Below are 16,553 nucleotides of genomic sequence, written 5' to 3'. Positions count from 1 at the left end.
ACAAAAAATGAAAAGCCCCATCTCAGCCCAACCTTGGACTCATAATGAGTCACGTGACCGAGCGAGCCATATTTGTGACCTGCGTTTAAATGTAACAGCAGAGATTTCTTAAATTAGCGAGAGAAACGCCAAAGAGATACCGTCTGTAAACTTATTGAAGTAACAATGAGACAAAAATATCTTGTAAGTGGGAGTGGAGCTCTCCTCCATGCTATTCCACCTGTATATTCACCAAACAGAAAATCCCTGGATAATTCAACTGTGATAAACTTTGTAGCTCATGAGCATCCTCTCTATTTACCGATGTGATGTCAAGTCTGTCATTTATATTTTTTTTAATCATACATAAGATTTGGACATGACTGGATAAAGAGGCCTGCATTTATTGCCCAGCTCAAGATGCCCTTGAGAAGATGGTGACAAGCTGCCTGGTTGAACTGCTACAGTCCATGTGTTATAGGCAGACACATCATCCCATCATGCCATTTGAAAGGGAACTCAAGAATTTTGACCAAGCCACACTGAAGGAGCAGTGATACATTTCCAAGATTGGATTGTGAGTGGCTGGGAGGAAAACTTACAATGGCCTGTGTTTCCATGTCTCTGCTACACTTGTCGTTTTGGGTGGTAGTGGTCATGGTCATTTCCTTGAGAGATGCTTTCTAAGGAGCAATGGTGAATTTCTGTCGTACATATAGATGGTGCACACCACTGCTACTGAGCATTGGTGGGGAGAGTGTGAATGTGGTGTAAGGCAAGTAGATGGCTTTGATTTGAACGGTGTCATCATCTTGTGTATTGTCAGAGCTGCACTCATCCAGGAAAGTAAGGAGCATTTTGTCACATTCCCATCATATGCCTTGTAAATGATGGACAGATTTTTTTAATGGAATCAGACGATGAGATACTTGTTGCATGATTCTCAGTATCTGACCTGTTCTCATAGCCATGTTATTTATACAGCTAGCCCAGTTCAGTTTCTGATCAATGACAAGCCCCAGAGAGTTGATAGGAGAGGGATCAGTGATAAGAATACCATTGAAAGTCAAGGGGGTGATGGTTAGGTTCTTTCTTGTTGGAGATGGTCATTTCCTGGCACTTTTCTGGCTTGATTGCTACTTGCTACTCATTGGTTGAATCCTGAATATTAAACATGTTTTGCTGTATTTGGACATGGAATGTTTCAGTGTCTGAAGAGTTGTGAATGGTACTGAACAACGAGCAATCATCAGCAAACATCCCATTGCTGACCTTTTCATGGCTGGAAGGTCATTGATGAAAATGGTTGGACTGAGGACTCAACATCTCCTTTAGAGATATCCTGGAACTAAAATGACTGACCAACAGCCACAGTCATCTTCCTTTTTGATGAATATAGCACCAAACAGGAGACAGTTCTCACCCTGATTCCCATTGACTCTGGTTTTACTAGGGCTCTTTAATGCCACACTCAGTCAAATGCAGCCTTGACGTTAGGGTCAGATACTCTCACCTCACCTCATCAGCTCTTCATGAATTCAGCTCTTTTGTTCATGTTTGAACCAAGGCTGTAATGTGATCAGGAGCTGAGTGGCCCTGGTGGTACACAAATTGTGCACCAATGAGTATGTTGTTGCGAAGCAAGAGCTGCTTGATTATATTATTGATGACATGTTCCAACACTTTACTTAATATCACGAGTAGACAGATGGTGATTGCCAGGGTTAGATTTGCCCTGTGTTTTGTGTACAAGGACACAGCGGAGCAATTTTCCTCATTGTCGGGTTGATGCCAGTGATATAGCTTACTGAAACAACTTGGCTAGGGCTGCAGCAAATTCTAAATTACACGTCATCAGTACTATTGCTGGAATGTTGTCAGGGCTCATTGCATTTGAAGCGCCTCCAGTTTTTTCTTGATACCATGGGGAGTACACAGAAGTGGCTGAAGGTTGGTGTCAGTGATCCTGGGAAGTTCTGAAGGAGACTGAGCTGGATCACCCACTTGGTACTTTTAACCAAAGATCTTTGCAACTGCTTCAGCTTTATCTTTTGCATTGATGTGCTTGGCTCCCCTGTGTTTAAAATGATGACACTTATGGAGCTTCCTCCTCCAGTGAGTGTTTTGTTATCCAGTACAACTCAGATCTGGGTGTGACAGGTCTGCAGAGCTCAAATCTCAGATCCATTGATTGTGGAGGTCCTTAGTTCTGTCTATCACTTGCTGCTTATGCTGCTGAGCACATACGTGGCTCTGTGTTGTAACTTCACCAGGCTGACCCTCATTTCAGATACACCTAGTGGTGCTCCTGGCTTTGCCTCCTCCACTCTTCATTGAACTAAGCTTGATCCACTAGTGTGAAGGTAGTGGTAGTAGAGTGGGGGACATGAAAAGCCATGAGGTTGCAGATAGCATTGGAGTACAATTCTACTGCTGTTGATGTCCAGATCGTGAGTTGCCAGATCTGTTCGAAGACCACACCATTTACCACAGTGATTGTGCCAACACAAAATGAGGGTCAGCATTCTCAATGTGAAGACAGGACTTTGTATCCATAAGAACTACTCTTACTGATACTGGTTATGGGAAAATGCATCCACAGTAGGCAGATTGGTAAAGATCACACCAAGCACATTTCCTCTGGTTGGCTCCTTTCCCACCTCCTATTTGACCCATTCCGATAGCAAAGTTCTTTCAGACTCAAGCAGCTCGGTCTATATTGGTGCTGTCAAGGCAACCCTGCTGCTGAATGATGTAGTCTCTGACTGAGTGTACATTGTGCATCCTTCCCAACCTTAATATTTCCTGCAAGTGGTATTCCACATGAGGGATGATGGATTCCCCAGCCGAGGGAGGCACGTCAGTGTGGGGTAATCAGCAGAAGATTTCTGCACTCAAAGTTGACCTGATGCCATGAGTATCATTGGGGAGGTTCAGAGCCAATATTGGTGACTCTGAGGGCAACTCCCTCCCAAGTATATACCACTGTGCCACCACCTCTGCTGGATCTTCTGTAAGAAAACTCAGCCCTTACAGAGTCATATAGTTCCAACAAAGGGGGAAAAAGTTCATACATCCCGTCAAGTCTCTGTGAGAGACATTTAGTTCAGTTCTTCCCACACTACTCCTTTGTGGTTCATGTTACCATTTGAAAATTAATATAAGCCCAGAAGCCAACAAAAACAACACAGTGAAATGGCAACATAGGAATTTTTCACTTAAAACTCCATGTATTGTAGATCAACACATAATTTGTTAGTTAATATGAAAATCTGTGGTTTCAATGTAATTTGTAGAATGTTATTGGTCAGAAATATCAACAGGGAAGTGGTCAGACATCCACAATAGGACCACACAGAAATTCCTACAATGTTAATGAAAAGTCACTCAATCGAAATTAGAGTCAGAGATTTCAGATGGTTCCAACTCTCTCAAGCTTAATATTAGGAATTGTGAGAGGATTAAAGCCTGCTCTCCCTCCTGTGTAATTATTACACTGAATCATGGTATCACTGCCCTTAATCTGACAGCCCACTCTCACAAAGCTAACTCCCACAACATACTTACTCACGACCCTACTCTGTCTGATCTACTACAACCCCTTTACCCAGACACAACATAATTCAACATCCCATCCCCGATCCAATCAGACACAACAGCACCCCACTGCAATCCAAAATCCCCCATCTGACTGGATTCGACTAGATCCCACAGCCACACCAATTCCTGGCTCTAGCCTGAGCACTCATCCACTTACCTGACTCCCTACCCCTCACCTATACGTTACCCCTCATCCCCCTGACACCTTACACCCCTCTCCCCAACACCCACTGGCTGCCCTCCTCCCTCACCCACCTAGGACCCAACATCCCTTCCGACTCACCCCACCCACGTAACTCTCTAACCCAATTCTTTCCTTCTCTCAATAGCATTCAAAGGGGCTGCAGCACTTTTAAATCACAGAATGATGCACTCACTGCTGAGGAAGGCAGTATGATTTCCATGCCGATTCCCTCCACTTCTGTGTGCACAGATTCCTAGATTCACCTACATTGTTTTGGAAGAGAAGATTCCTGTCCAGGAAATTTGTGGAGAGAATTCATCTGAAAGCAAGTATCAGGATCAGGATCACAAATAAGGGGTCAGGCCCTTATTTCACCTATTTATGTTTGTTCCAGCCAAGCTCTCCACATTCCTCAATGATAGAACACTGAGGGAGACCCATCTCCTCCTGCTCATTGAATCCAGGATAGCCATGTATGACCCTCTACTACACATTTCCCCATATAACACAGAAGGGAAAAATGGTAATGTTTGGAAATGAATGTATTGTTCATTCTAATTACACAAGATGAGCCAGAACACCGGTGCATGATTAGAACATCAAACGTAGAATGGTACAGCACAGGAACAGGCCCTCTTGTCCACTATGTTGAGCCAAAAATGACGAACATTGTTTTAACTTTTATTGGTTGTCAATACAGAAATCAGTCTGAAATATCTCAGGTTATGGGTTTTTCACACATACTCTGTCCCTGTTGCTGCCTTCTCCTTCTCATTAAGTTAATCTCTTCAATTCTTTATGTACTGTCACACCTCTATGTTGACACCTTGTACTGTTAGAGTCGAAGTGTGGTGCTGGAAAAGTACAGAAGGTCATGCAGCAGTCGAGGAGCAGGATTGTCAATGTTTCTCAACCCACTTCCCCCAAACATTCCTGATGAAGAGCTTCGGCCCAAAACATCACCCCTTCTGCTCTTCGGATGCTGCCTGACCTGCTATGCTTTTCCAGTGCCACACATTTCAGTTCTGACTCTCCAGCATCTGCAGCCCTCACATTCTCCACCTTGTACCGTTAGGTTGAACATACCTAACGACGTTCTTTAAGACCTGATTGAAATTAATGGAAGAAGACACGCACACTTTAATATGAAACAAATTCACGATCGTGTTCTACTTTTGACATATACATACAAGTGAATCTTTCACTGCCTGTCGATCCATTGGGCAGTTTGGACATGGTGTCACTCAGACCTCCATCTTAGAATCTGTGGCACCGATCTCATGAACCCCAGCCTGAAAGTGAAATAAACAAAGCATTGATGGGGACAGCTCCTGATATCAATACCATCTTGGAATTGATAAATCAGGCCTGTTTCTCCTGAGCTTACCCACTTTATTTCAATTGTTCATTGTCATGTCCAATTAATCATGTTTATGTCAGAATGATAGCTGCTAATGTGAGTCCTTTCCTGGGAGAACCTTCCCCATTACACCCCCAGCTCTACCTTTCTTAGTGCAAGCACAAGGCTTCTAATTCAGGGCCTGCAGCTATCGTAAAATATTTATGACACTTCCTCACCCACCCGTCAGATCTAACTCTTTTCTCTCCTGTACTTCAGAGTGAGACAGAGAGAAGAGGAGGACAAAGCCAGGGACTCGGGTTGCCTGGGTCTCGGTGCCAGTGCAGGGTATAATTACAGGGAGCTTGTGAGCTCATCTGCTGCTTGTGTGAACATCATGAACAAGGAACACATCAGGAGCTGGAAACTGTGGCAACTCAACACATGATGGAAGATATTCCACTCAATTTTATAAACTTATTGCCCATTGTGACCGCTCAAAGATTCATGTCAGATCTCTCAGAAAACTAACCAACTAGAGAACCTTGAGTCTCTAATACTTTTACTGAACTGCAAGGGCTTCTGAGACACAAAATTGGACAACAATATTTTGTTTATTCTTTGTGTTTACATTGATATATTGTACAAATCACTTTGCTAGATTTACTCCACTTACCAGACAATACTGAGTAGTGACAATATCTTGAGTATCAATGTAAGAAGCTATATTATGAATTTCTAATAATTAAGTAGCAAGCTAGCTCTCATTAAATGCTTTAGAATTAAGCAATTAAAGCCGATTGGAATTTTCTTCATGTTCATCAGTTCCTTTACATCTCCATCCACTCTTCTTAAAAGTCTGTAAATTAATAAGCAATATTAGTTGAATGACAGTTTCCAAATGCTTCATGGGGATATTAGATTCCCATTTATTGAAAAGGCTTTAATGAAATGTTTTCAAACAGGGTATGAGCTGAAAAATCTCTTCTCAATAATGGAAAAGCGATTGTCTTGGATAGACATGGAACTGACACAGGAAAGGTTCCATGTTTCCCTCGAGGTGGTTATGGTCACACTATGGAATTAGGTGATTAGTTCTCAAAATGTTTGCTTTTTCTGCAGTAAATAAGCACAGTTTATGCAACACTTTAATTTTGTTCCCACATAATTGAGTGTGGAAAATAAGTTAAAAAGAGATTATTTCATTCTTAAGGATTTTTTGAAGTTCCCCAATATGTGCTGGTGACACTTCATCACACTCGGTGGCTCCAATATTTTCAGGGATGGGGTGAGTGTGCTCACCGAGTAAAAACTGTGGCAGACACGATGGGCCATGTCCTCCTGTGTTGTCAACGTCTGTGAGTATATAAAATCTGGGAATGTTATGGGAGCAGAGTTCCTGCCAAATTAAATTGCAGGAACCTGTTATAATCTTTAAAAAATCAATGCCCTGCTTGGCAGCTAATCAGGCTCCAAGTTTGACCAGTTGGCTTTGGAATTAGGAAAACACCCCAACAGTCAAGAGTTTGAAGGAGAGGAAGGAAGGATTCTGGGTAATCCAAGATGGAGGACAGGAAAAATTTCTGGCTGTAACAGGCTGCTCCTCTTTGACATATTTTAGGTGTTGGAGGTGATTTCCTCAAATTCCAGGAGCAGCAATTGCTTTTTATCTGCTGTTGCATTGCTTTGGAACTTTGGAGAAAAGAAGTCAATACAACAGTACTTATAAAAGGGAGAAAAGAAGTCAATACAACAGTACTTATAAAAGGGAGAGGAACAGACAAAGGCAGCACATGGTCAGTCAGTGCAGGAGAGAGAGAGAGAGAAAGAAATCCACAGTGCTCCCTGACACAGCAGTGAATCTGCGTAGTTTCTGCCATTGCTGTTGAATTAATGTATTTCTGGACATTGGAGTACGTCTGCGAAAATTAACAATAGTGAAATTCACAGCTGATCTTGGAGGAACTTGTTTGGGAGAGGTCACAGCACAGCATCAGATAAGTGAATATTTTTAAGTGTGCCCTTGCTGTAAGTCTGCAGTAGTGAGTAGAGAGGTTTCATTCTTGAATATATTTTTTACTGAGCTATATCTCATGATTAAACTTTAAAATATAAGCCATAAGTATTAAGTTAGCCTGGAGCAGTGTTTTCTAGAAAAATAAGACTGTGCTACTTTCTGGGTCTGTAGATTGGAAGAAGGAAAAATGGCCTTTAGTAAAATGATATGCTCTTCTTGTCGGATGTGGGAGTTTAGGGAGAGTTTATGGGTTACTGAGGATTATATCAGCAATAAATGATGTTGTTTGCAAATCCTATCAGATCGAATGGATTGGTTGGAGAGACAGTTAGAGGCACTGAGGAAGTTACAAGAGCAAGGAGGTATGATGGATGGCAGTTATCGGAAGGGAGAAAAGTTACAGATACAGTCACATAGATGGGTTTACTCCAGAAAAGGTAAGAGAGGTAGGTAGGTAATGCAGGAGTCTTATGTAGCTATCCCAATTCCAAACAAGGATGCCATTTTGGAAAATGGAGGGGCTGATGGATTCTCAGGGGAATGTAGCACCAACAGCCAAGTTTCTGGTATCGAGATTGGCTCTCTTGGTACGTTGGGTTTCAAGAGATCGATTGTGTTCCTGGACTTCCTAGTCCAAGGCACAGACAGATGTTTTTGTGGCCAACAGCGAAAAATCAGAATGGTGTGTTGCCTCCCTGGTGCCAGGATCAAGGATGTCTCAGAGATGGTGCAGAATGTTCTCAAGGGGGAGAGGGACCAACAGGAGGTCATTGTACACATCGGAATCAATGACATAGGAAGGAAAAAGGATGAGATTCTGAAGAGAGAATATGGAAAGTTAGGCAGCAATATAAAAAGGAAGTCCTTGAAAGTAATAATATCTGGATAATTCCCGGTGCTTTGAGCTAGTGAGGGTAGGAATGGAACGAGAGAGCAGATGAATGCATGTCTGAGGAGCTGGTGTATGGAAGAAAGATTCACATTTTTGGATCATTGGAATCTCTTCTGGGGTTGAAGTGATTTGTACAAGAAGGACGGATTGCACCTGAATTGGAAAGGGACTAAGATACTGACAGGAACATTTGCTAGAGCTACTTGGGAGGTTTAAACTAGTAAGGTGAGGGGGTGTGACCCAGGGAGATAGTGAGGAAAGAGATCAATCTGAGACTGATACCATTGACAAAAGAAGCAAATCAAACAGCCAGGGCAGGCAGGAACAATGCAGAGAACAAGGTAGGACTGATAAATTAAGCTGCATTTATTTCAATGCAAGAGACCTAACAGGGAAGGCAATGAACTCAGGGCATTGTTAGGAACATGGGACTGGGATGTTATAGTAATTAAAGTGGCTCAGGGATGGACAGGACTGGCTGCTTAATGTTCCAGGATACAACTGCTGTAGGAAGGATAGAAAGGGAGGTAAGAGAGGAGGGGGAGTGACAATTTTGATAAAGAATAGCATTACAGCTCTATGAGGGAGGATATTCCAGGGAAGTTATTTGGGTGGAACTGAGAAATAAGAAAGGGATGATCACCTTATTGGGATTGTATTATAGACCCCATAATAGTCAACAGGAAATTGAAAAACAAATTTGTAAGGAGATCTCAATTGTAAGAATAATAGGCTGGTTATGGCAGGGAATTATAACTTTCCAAACATAGAATGGGACTGCCATAGTGTTAAAGTTTTAGATGGAGAGGAATTTGTTAAGTGTGTACAAGAAAATTTTCTGATTCAGGATGTAGATGTACCAACTAGAGAAGGTGCAAAACTTGATCTACTCTTGGGAAATAAGGCAGGGCAGGTGGTTGAAAGGTCAGTGGGGCCAATGAGCATAATTCTATTAGTTTTAAAATAGTGTTGGAAAAGGATAATTCTAAATTGGAGGAAGGCTAATTTTGATGGATGGCTGGAAAATGGGAAGCCTTCAGAAATAAGATGACGAGAGTTCAGAGAAAGTATATTCATGTTAGGGTGAAAGGAATGGCGTAGGCAATGCTGGATGACTAAAGAAATTGTGAGTTTGGTTCAGAAGAAAAAGGAAGCATATGTCAGGTATAGACAGGATACATCAAATGAATCCTTAGAAGAGTATAAAGGCAGAGGGATTATACTTAAGATGGAAATCAGGAGGACAAAAAGGGTAACTAGGGAGAGAATATGGCCCCTCAAATATCAGCAAGGTGGCCTTTGTGTGGAGCTGCAGGAGATGGGGGAGATACAAAATGAGTACTTTGCATCAGTGTTTACTGTGGAAAAGGACGTGGACGATATAGAATGTAGGGAAATAGATAGTGACATTGAACAATGTCCCTAGTACAGAGGCAGAGGTGCTGGATGTCTTGAAATGCATAAAAGTGGATAAATCCCCAGGACCTGATCAGGGGTATCCTTGAACTCTGTGGGAAGCTAGTGAAGTGATTGCTGGGCCCCTTGCTGAGATATTTGTATCATCAATAATCACAGGAGAAGACTAGAGATTGGCTAATGTGGTGCCAATATTTAAGAAAGGTGGTAAGGACAAACCAGGGAACTATAGACTAGTACACTGATGTCAGTGGTGGGCAAGTTGTTGGAGGGAATCCTGAGGGCCAAGATGTACATGTATTTGGAAAGGCAAGGACTGATTAGGAATAGTCAACATGTCTTTGTGCGTGGGAAATCATGTCTCACAAACTTGATTGAGTGTTTTGAAGAAGTAACAAAGAGGATTGATGAAGGCAGAGCAGTTAATGTGATCTATATGGACTTCAGTAACATTTGTTGGAAGGTTTGTGAAGGTTTGTAGCTCAGGATGAGGTTTAGGGTGTAGGTTTGCTCGCTGAGCTGTAGGTTTGATATTCAGACGTTTCATTATCTGGCTAGGTAACATCATCAGTGGCGACCTCCAAGTGAAGCGAAGCTGTTGTCTAATGCTTTCTATTTTTATGTTTGTCCTTGATGGGGTTCCTGGGGTTTGTGGTGATGTCATTTCCTGTTCGTTTTCTGAGGGGTTGATAGATGGTATCTAGATCTATGTGTTTGTTTATTGAATTGTGGTTGGAGTGCCAGGCCTCTAGGAATTCTCTGGCATTTCTTTGCTTAGCCTGTCCTAGGATAGATGTGTTGTCCCAGTCAAAATGGTGGGTTTTTTTCCTCTGTGTGTAGGGCTATGAGGGAGAGAGGGTCGTATCTTTTTGTGGCTAGCTGGTGTTCGTGTATCCTGGTGGGTAACTTTCTTCCTGTTTGTCTTACGTAGTGTTGAACAGGAAATGATATCACCACAAACCCCAGCAACCCCATTCAGGATAAACATATAAATAGAAAGCGGGAGACAACAGCTTCGCTTCACTTGGAGGTCACCAATGATGATGTTATCTAGCCAGGTAATGAAATGTCTGGATATCAAACCTACAGTTCAGTGAGCAAACCTACACCCTAAACTTCAGTAACATGTTTGACAAGGTTCCCCATGGGACTCTGGTTAGCAAGATTATATCTCATGGAATACAGGGAGCACGAGCCATTTGGATACTGAGCTGGCTCAAAAATAGAGGATAGAGGGTGATGGTGGAGGGTTGTTTTTCAGACTGGAGGCCTGTGACCAGTGGAGTGCCACAAGGATCGGTGCTGGGTCCTTGGAGTGCAGATTCATAGCTCCTTGAAATTGGAGTCACAGCTAGGTAGAATAGTGAAGAAGGCTTTCGGTATTCTTTCCTTTATTGGTCAGAGTATTGAGTATCCTAATTTGGTAGGTCATGTTGCGGCTGTACAGGACATTGGTTAGGCCACTTTAATAGTAGTGTGTGCAATTCTGGTCTCCTTCCTATCGGAAGGATGCTGTGAAACTTGAAAATGTTCAGAAAAGGTTTAGAAGGATGTTGCCAGGGTTGGAGGATTTGAGCTATAGGAAGAAGCTGAATAGGCTGGGGCTGTTTTCCCTGGACCGTCGGAGATTGAGGGGTGACCTTTTAGAGGTTTACAAAATCATCAGGGGCATGGATAGGATAAATAGACAAAGTTTTTTTTCCCTGGGGTAGGGGAGTCGAAAACTAGAGAGCATAGGTTTGGGGTGAGAAGGGAAAGACATAAAAGAGACCAAAGGGGCAACTTTTTCGTGCAGAGTGTGGTACATGTGTGGGATGAGCTGCCAGAGGAAATAGTGGAGGCTAGGACAATTGCAACATTGAAAAAGCATCTGGATGGGTATATTAATAGGAAATGTTGGAGGGATATGGGCTAGGTGCTGACAAGTGGGACTAGATTGGGTTGGGATATCTGTTCGACATGGACAGGTTGGACGGAAGGTTCTGTTTCCATGCTGTACATCTCTATGACTCTGTGACTGACTTCTGGGGAGAAAAGGGTGACCAAGAAGGATCCACAGGTTTGGGCATTGGTGTGAGGGAGGTGGGGAAGTGTACACGTGGTCTGATTATGAGAAGATGATAGATCCACTGGATGGAGCGCTCCTGCCCCACTGCTCCACAGTACCAATACTGTTAGCTGCTGGGTCCAACTGTTTCAAGAGTCCCAGGGAACCTGATCAGCATGTGTTACATTTAAAAGACTACCCAATTCTCAGGGATGGAATCTCATTGAAATGTGACAGTGATATATCTGCTCACCAGAGGCACAAACCTGCTGCCATTTAAAATGGAAACAGCCAGCAGATTTGGAGATTGGATCTGCACAAAGATCAGCAACCTGATATGGACTTCTCATATACAGTGAACATCTAATTTTGAAAATGTATTCACTTGTGGGACATAGCTCACGCTGGCTGGGCCAGGATACATTGCCTATCCCTAGTTGCCCTTAAGAACTTTGGGGTTAACTGCAATCTTGAAACGCTGTATTACATGGACAATGTGCAAACTCACAATGCTGTTGGGAGTGAATTCCAGGAATTTGACTTGTAAGCTCCCCTCCAAGTCACTCAGCACTCTGACTTGAAAATATATCGCTGTTCCCTCGGTGTCAATAGTTCAACACACTGGCAGTCCCTCCCTAAAGGCATTGTGGGTCTGCCTACAGCACATGGACTGCAGCAGTTCAAGAAGACAGCTCCCACCCTTTCTCAAGAGCAATTAAGCCTGGGCAATACATGCTGGTCCAGCCAGTGAGTGAATTACGAAAAAATATTTGGTGATAAGTTTATAAAAATGGAGACCTTCGTGTTTGCTTTAAAAAACAGCTATGTTCATGCTCAGATGTCCTTGGAAAGGTGTATGCAATGCAATATTCTCCACAAGGCTGTTAGAGGGAGGTGTGCACAGCAGGGCTTGTATTAGCTCCCCTGCCTACTCCATTTTGATTTAGTACACTCCCTTTGTTTTCCACAGACATTTTTGTTTGTTTCCTTATTCAGTTATTGCTCCTGGTTGGTATTAGTTTGCTATTAATTAATTAACTGTGTGCTTTGTTAGTGGGTTTTTCAAAATAGCTAAAAGAATCTGAGTTCTTTAGTTGGGTGATTTGATGGTAGGTTATAACACTAGGAAAAAGGAGTGGTGATCCTCTCAAGATGGGGTTGGCTTCTAGAAAGGGAAAGGGAAAGGGAAAAGTGGAAGCTGGTGTTTCTGCTTGAAGTATAGATTTATAACTATACCCCGCTAAATCTCTGAGTCTGTCTGTTTGTCTAATTCAACACATTGACATCGGTACACAAAACATCTTATTCATGTTGGACCTGAGGCCATGAAACCTCATGGGGTTTGGAGTCAACTATAGACCCATCAGAAATGAGTGCAAATTCAAGAAATGTGCATGAGTTTCACTTTTACATAGGGGCGGAGCTACGTCATGGAGAAGCACAAAATTACCTATTTTGTTTGGAAGAATGAAATGCAGGCTTTCTTTTTCATATAAAAGAAGATGAAGTGTTGCGATTCAGAGGGTGAAGAGTATATTTGAATAAGAATCACAGAAAGCTGTCAATTAAGAAGGCAAATTGTGTATGTTACCACTATTACAAGAAGGTTGAAACATAAAAACAAGGGAGTCCTTTGTAATTATTAAGGTGAAAGTACATCCAGCGAACTGCATATAGGTCTAGACTCCTTATTGAAAGAAATGTTATATTGGAATGTTTGTGGGACAATTATTCACTAGATTGATTCCTGGAAGGGGTGTGCTGATAATAAAGGGGGATGAGTAAGAGTGACCGATGCTCTCTGAAGTTTTGGAGAACACATGCCAATGTCACTGAGTTATATAAATTTCCTCTAGGATTTCAAAGATTGGCTTGCCCATTTGGAGAATCCAGAACATGTGGGTCAAAGATCGATGCCAATACGTTGTCCATTTAAGACAGTGAGAAGGAGAAATTTTTCACTCAGACTGTTGTGAATCTTTGGAAATCTTTCTCACAGAGACCAGGATCCCCATTTGACAATATATTTAAAGCTATTAAGGAGATCAAGAGGCATGCTTGATTGGCATTACATTCACAAGCATCCACTCCCTCCAACACCACTCTCAGTAGCAGTATTTACAAGATGCACTGCAGAAATTCACCAAAGATCCTCAAACAGCACCTTCTAAACACACAACCACTTCGATCTAGAAGGACAAGGGCAACTGTTACATGGGAACACCACGACCTTCAAGCTCCCCTCCAAGACACTCACCATCCTGACTTGGAAGTATATCACTGTTCTTTCATTGTCGCTGGGTCAATATCCTGGAATTCCCTCTATAATGGCATTGTGGGTCAACCCAAAGCAGGTGGACTGCTGAGGTTCAAGAGGCAGTTCAGCACTGCCTCTCAAGGGCAACTAGGGACAGGCTATAGCGAGTACAAGCCAGTGACACCTACATTCTATAAATGATTTTTTTAAAATAAGGGTACAGTAAATGGTTTGAGTAGATGGTCAACCATGATCTAGTTGAATGGCAGAACATGAATAAGAAGCCAAAAGACTCACCTCCCTCCAACTTCTTCTGTGCTTATGCTAGACGGTTTCAAATAGATGCTTTATCATAACTCTAACATAAAATAAGACACCACTATTTCAAATCAGATTGCAGGATGTTATAAACCAATACTTAGAGAAGTGAATTTTTCAAAGTTCTGCAATTTACTTTTTTATTGCGTTCCTCTGATGATTCACTGCTTTTCTGATGATGACGACAACGATGATTTTATTGTTGTTGTTGTTGTTGTTGTAGTTGGTACAGTTGTTGTTGTTGTAGTTGTTGTAGTTGTATTTGTTGTCGTTGTTGTAGTGATCGATGTTGGCCTTGATGTTGATGTTGATGTTGAGTTAATTGTTGATGTTGACGTTGGTGTTGGTATCGATGTTGAGTTTGATGTTGTCATGCTCATGTTCATGCATTGTACCATAACAACTGGACTTTCATTATGACTCACTTGAACCTGGCTGGTGCAAGTAGCAGTTTTCTGCAAATATAATGACTGAGGTTATAATTCAGTAGCAGTAATAATGAGAGGCATATTGAACTAAAGGTCACACATCAGCATGAAATATACTGTCAACATCAAGGGATTTTATTAGCACAGTGAGTATTGGGTCATATTTCCTGGGGAGTGACAGTCTCATGCAGATTTTCACTCTCGTCGCTCTTTTTAATGGAAGGATGGGCTTCTGGGAAGTGATCTGCTTAGGTCTCCCTCAGATATGTGGAGCCATTCTTCCATTTGGGCAGGTCTTTTGCAATGTTGAACTGTCAGAGGAAGGCAGACTGCATCCCCATTTCACAACAGTCAGTTGCTGTATTCTGAGAATTCAAGTGTCCACACAAACACTTTAACAGTTGCTGTCAGACAATAAGTGCATCATCAAGTATGATGTTAGGGTGCTGGGTGGATAGGATGCCAGATGGTCAGGGGGCATGATGCCAGGTAAATAGGGTGACCGATGGAGTCAGAGTTGAGTGCCAGTTGGATAGTGTCCAATGTGTGTAGGGTATCATGAGCAGGGGTAAAGTGTTATGTGGGTATGGTGCCAGGGTTCAACATGGCAAGCAGGGCAGATAAGTGGTGAGGGTGAGCTGGTGAAATTTGGTCTGGCAGTGGAGTAGTGGGTGGGATGTGTGGATGTTGTGTCTCGGGATCACATCCAGTGGCAGTGGCAGGGGGTGGGGGTCAGATCCATCGGAGGGGCTTTGGGTCCCAAGGACTGTCAGATGAGGTCCTGGGTGATGTTAATGGTCGGCGGGTGTAGTTAGGGGTATGTAAGGTAAGTATGCAGTCAGTAGATGTAAGTCTCCAGTTTTAATGGAGATGTTCAGAAGGTTCTGCTGAGCAGAAAATTCAATTTCTCAGGCAATTCCTATGAGTGTCTAGCACTGTGAGGCAGCAGTGCTAATCACGGGGGCTCAGTGATCAGCACTACTGCCTCACAGCGCCAGGGATCTGGGTTCAAATCCAGCCTTGGACGACTGTCTGTGTGGAGTTTGCACGTTCTCCCCGTGTCTGCGTGGGTTTCCTCCCACAATCCAATGATGTGCAGGTTAGCTAAATTGGCCATGCTAAATGCCCATAGTATTCAGGGATTTTTAGGTTAGGTGCATTAGTCAGGGGTAAATGTAGAGTAATAAAGTAAGAGGTTTGATTGGGATACTCTTCAGAGGGTCGGTGTGGACTTGTGTAGGCCGAAGGGCCTGTTTCCACACTGCAGAGATTCTATGGGTGTGTGCTACAATCAGGATTCCACAGGGTCCACATGCATACCTCCTCTTTACATTGGAATAATGTCTATCTGGCCAGCAGAATATCTGTCCCACTGCAAATTGATTTGGTACTGTGATATTGTTCAGTGTGGGAGATTGAATGCATGATGTTCCTTTTCAAATCCAGCCTTGGGAAGTTGCGTGTGGAGGCTGAAGAGATTGGGGAGACACTGGATGAATACTTTTCATCAGTATTCATTCAGGAACAGGACATTGTTGCCGATGTGAATTCTGAGTCACAATTAATTAGAATGGATGGCTTTGAGGTATGTAGGGAAGAGGTGTTGGAAATTCTGGAAAGGGTGAAAATAGATTAGTCCCCTGGGCCTGATGGCATTTATCCTAGGATTCTCTGGGAAGCAAGGGAGGAGATTGCAGAGCCATTGGCCTTGATTTTTATGTCCTCGTTGTCTACAGGAATAGTGCCAGAAGACTGGAGGATAGCAAATGTGGTTCCCTTGTTCAAGAAGGGGAGTAGGGATAACCCTAGTAACTATAGGCCAGTGAGTCTCACTTCTGTTGTGGGCAAAATCTTAGAGAGAATTGTAAGGGATAGGATTTATGAACATCTGGAAAGGAATAATGTGTTCAAGGATAGTCAGCATGGTTTTGTGAAGGGAGGTCGTGCCTCACAAACCTTATTGAATTCTTTGAGAAGGTGACTAAAGAGGTAGACGAGGGGAAAGCGGTAGATGCGGTGTATGTGGATTTTAGTAAGGCGTTTGATAAGGTTCCCCATGGTAGACCACTGCAAAAA

At 42.7% G+C, this 16,553-nt stretch overlaps 1 protein-coding gene across 2 annotated transcripts in view; it reads right to left on the bottom strand.

The window, feature by feature from the left end:
* Positions 1-5,037: 5,037 nt before the first annotated feature.
* LOC122551341 (integumentary mucin C.1-like) overlaps positions 5,038-16,553 on the bottom strand; it is a 25,179-nt gene continuing 13,663 nt past the window's right edge. Inside the window, exons 3-4 of one of the 2 annotated variants that reach the window (XR_006312076.1) lie at positions 14,186-14,504; positions 5,038-5,961 (exon numbers count right to left, since the gene is read on the bottom strand). Coding sequence is in view for 1 of the 2 variants with exons in the window: in XM_043693075.1 (XP_043549010.1) it covers positions 14,211-14,504 (294 nt within the window). In the remaining variant the exon portion in view is untranslated. Of the gene's footprint in view, positions 5,962-14,175; positions 14,505-16,553 lie in introns of those variants that run through there. The other variant, XM_043693075.1, reaches the window with a different exon arrangement.

This window comes from Chiloscyllium plagiosum, chromosome 7 (genome assembly GCF_004010195.1).
Source record: "Chiloscyllium plagiosum isolate BGI_BamShark_2017 chromosome 7, ASM401019v2, whole genome shotgun sequence".
In the NCBI taxonomy this organism is placed as follows: domain Eukaryota; kingdom Metazoa; phylum Chordata; class Chondrichthyes; order Orectolobiformes; family Hemiscylliidae; genus Chiloscyllium; species Chiloscyllium plagiosum.
The sequence above is the reverse complement of the archived record's forward strand: the minus strand, read 5'-3'. Positions and strand labels throughout refer to the sequence as shown.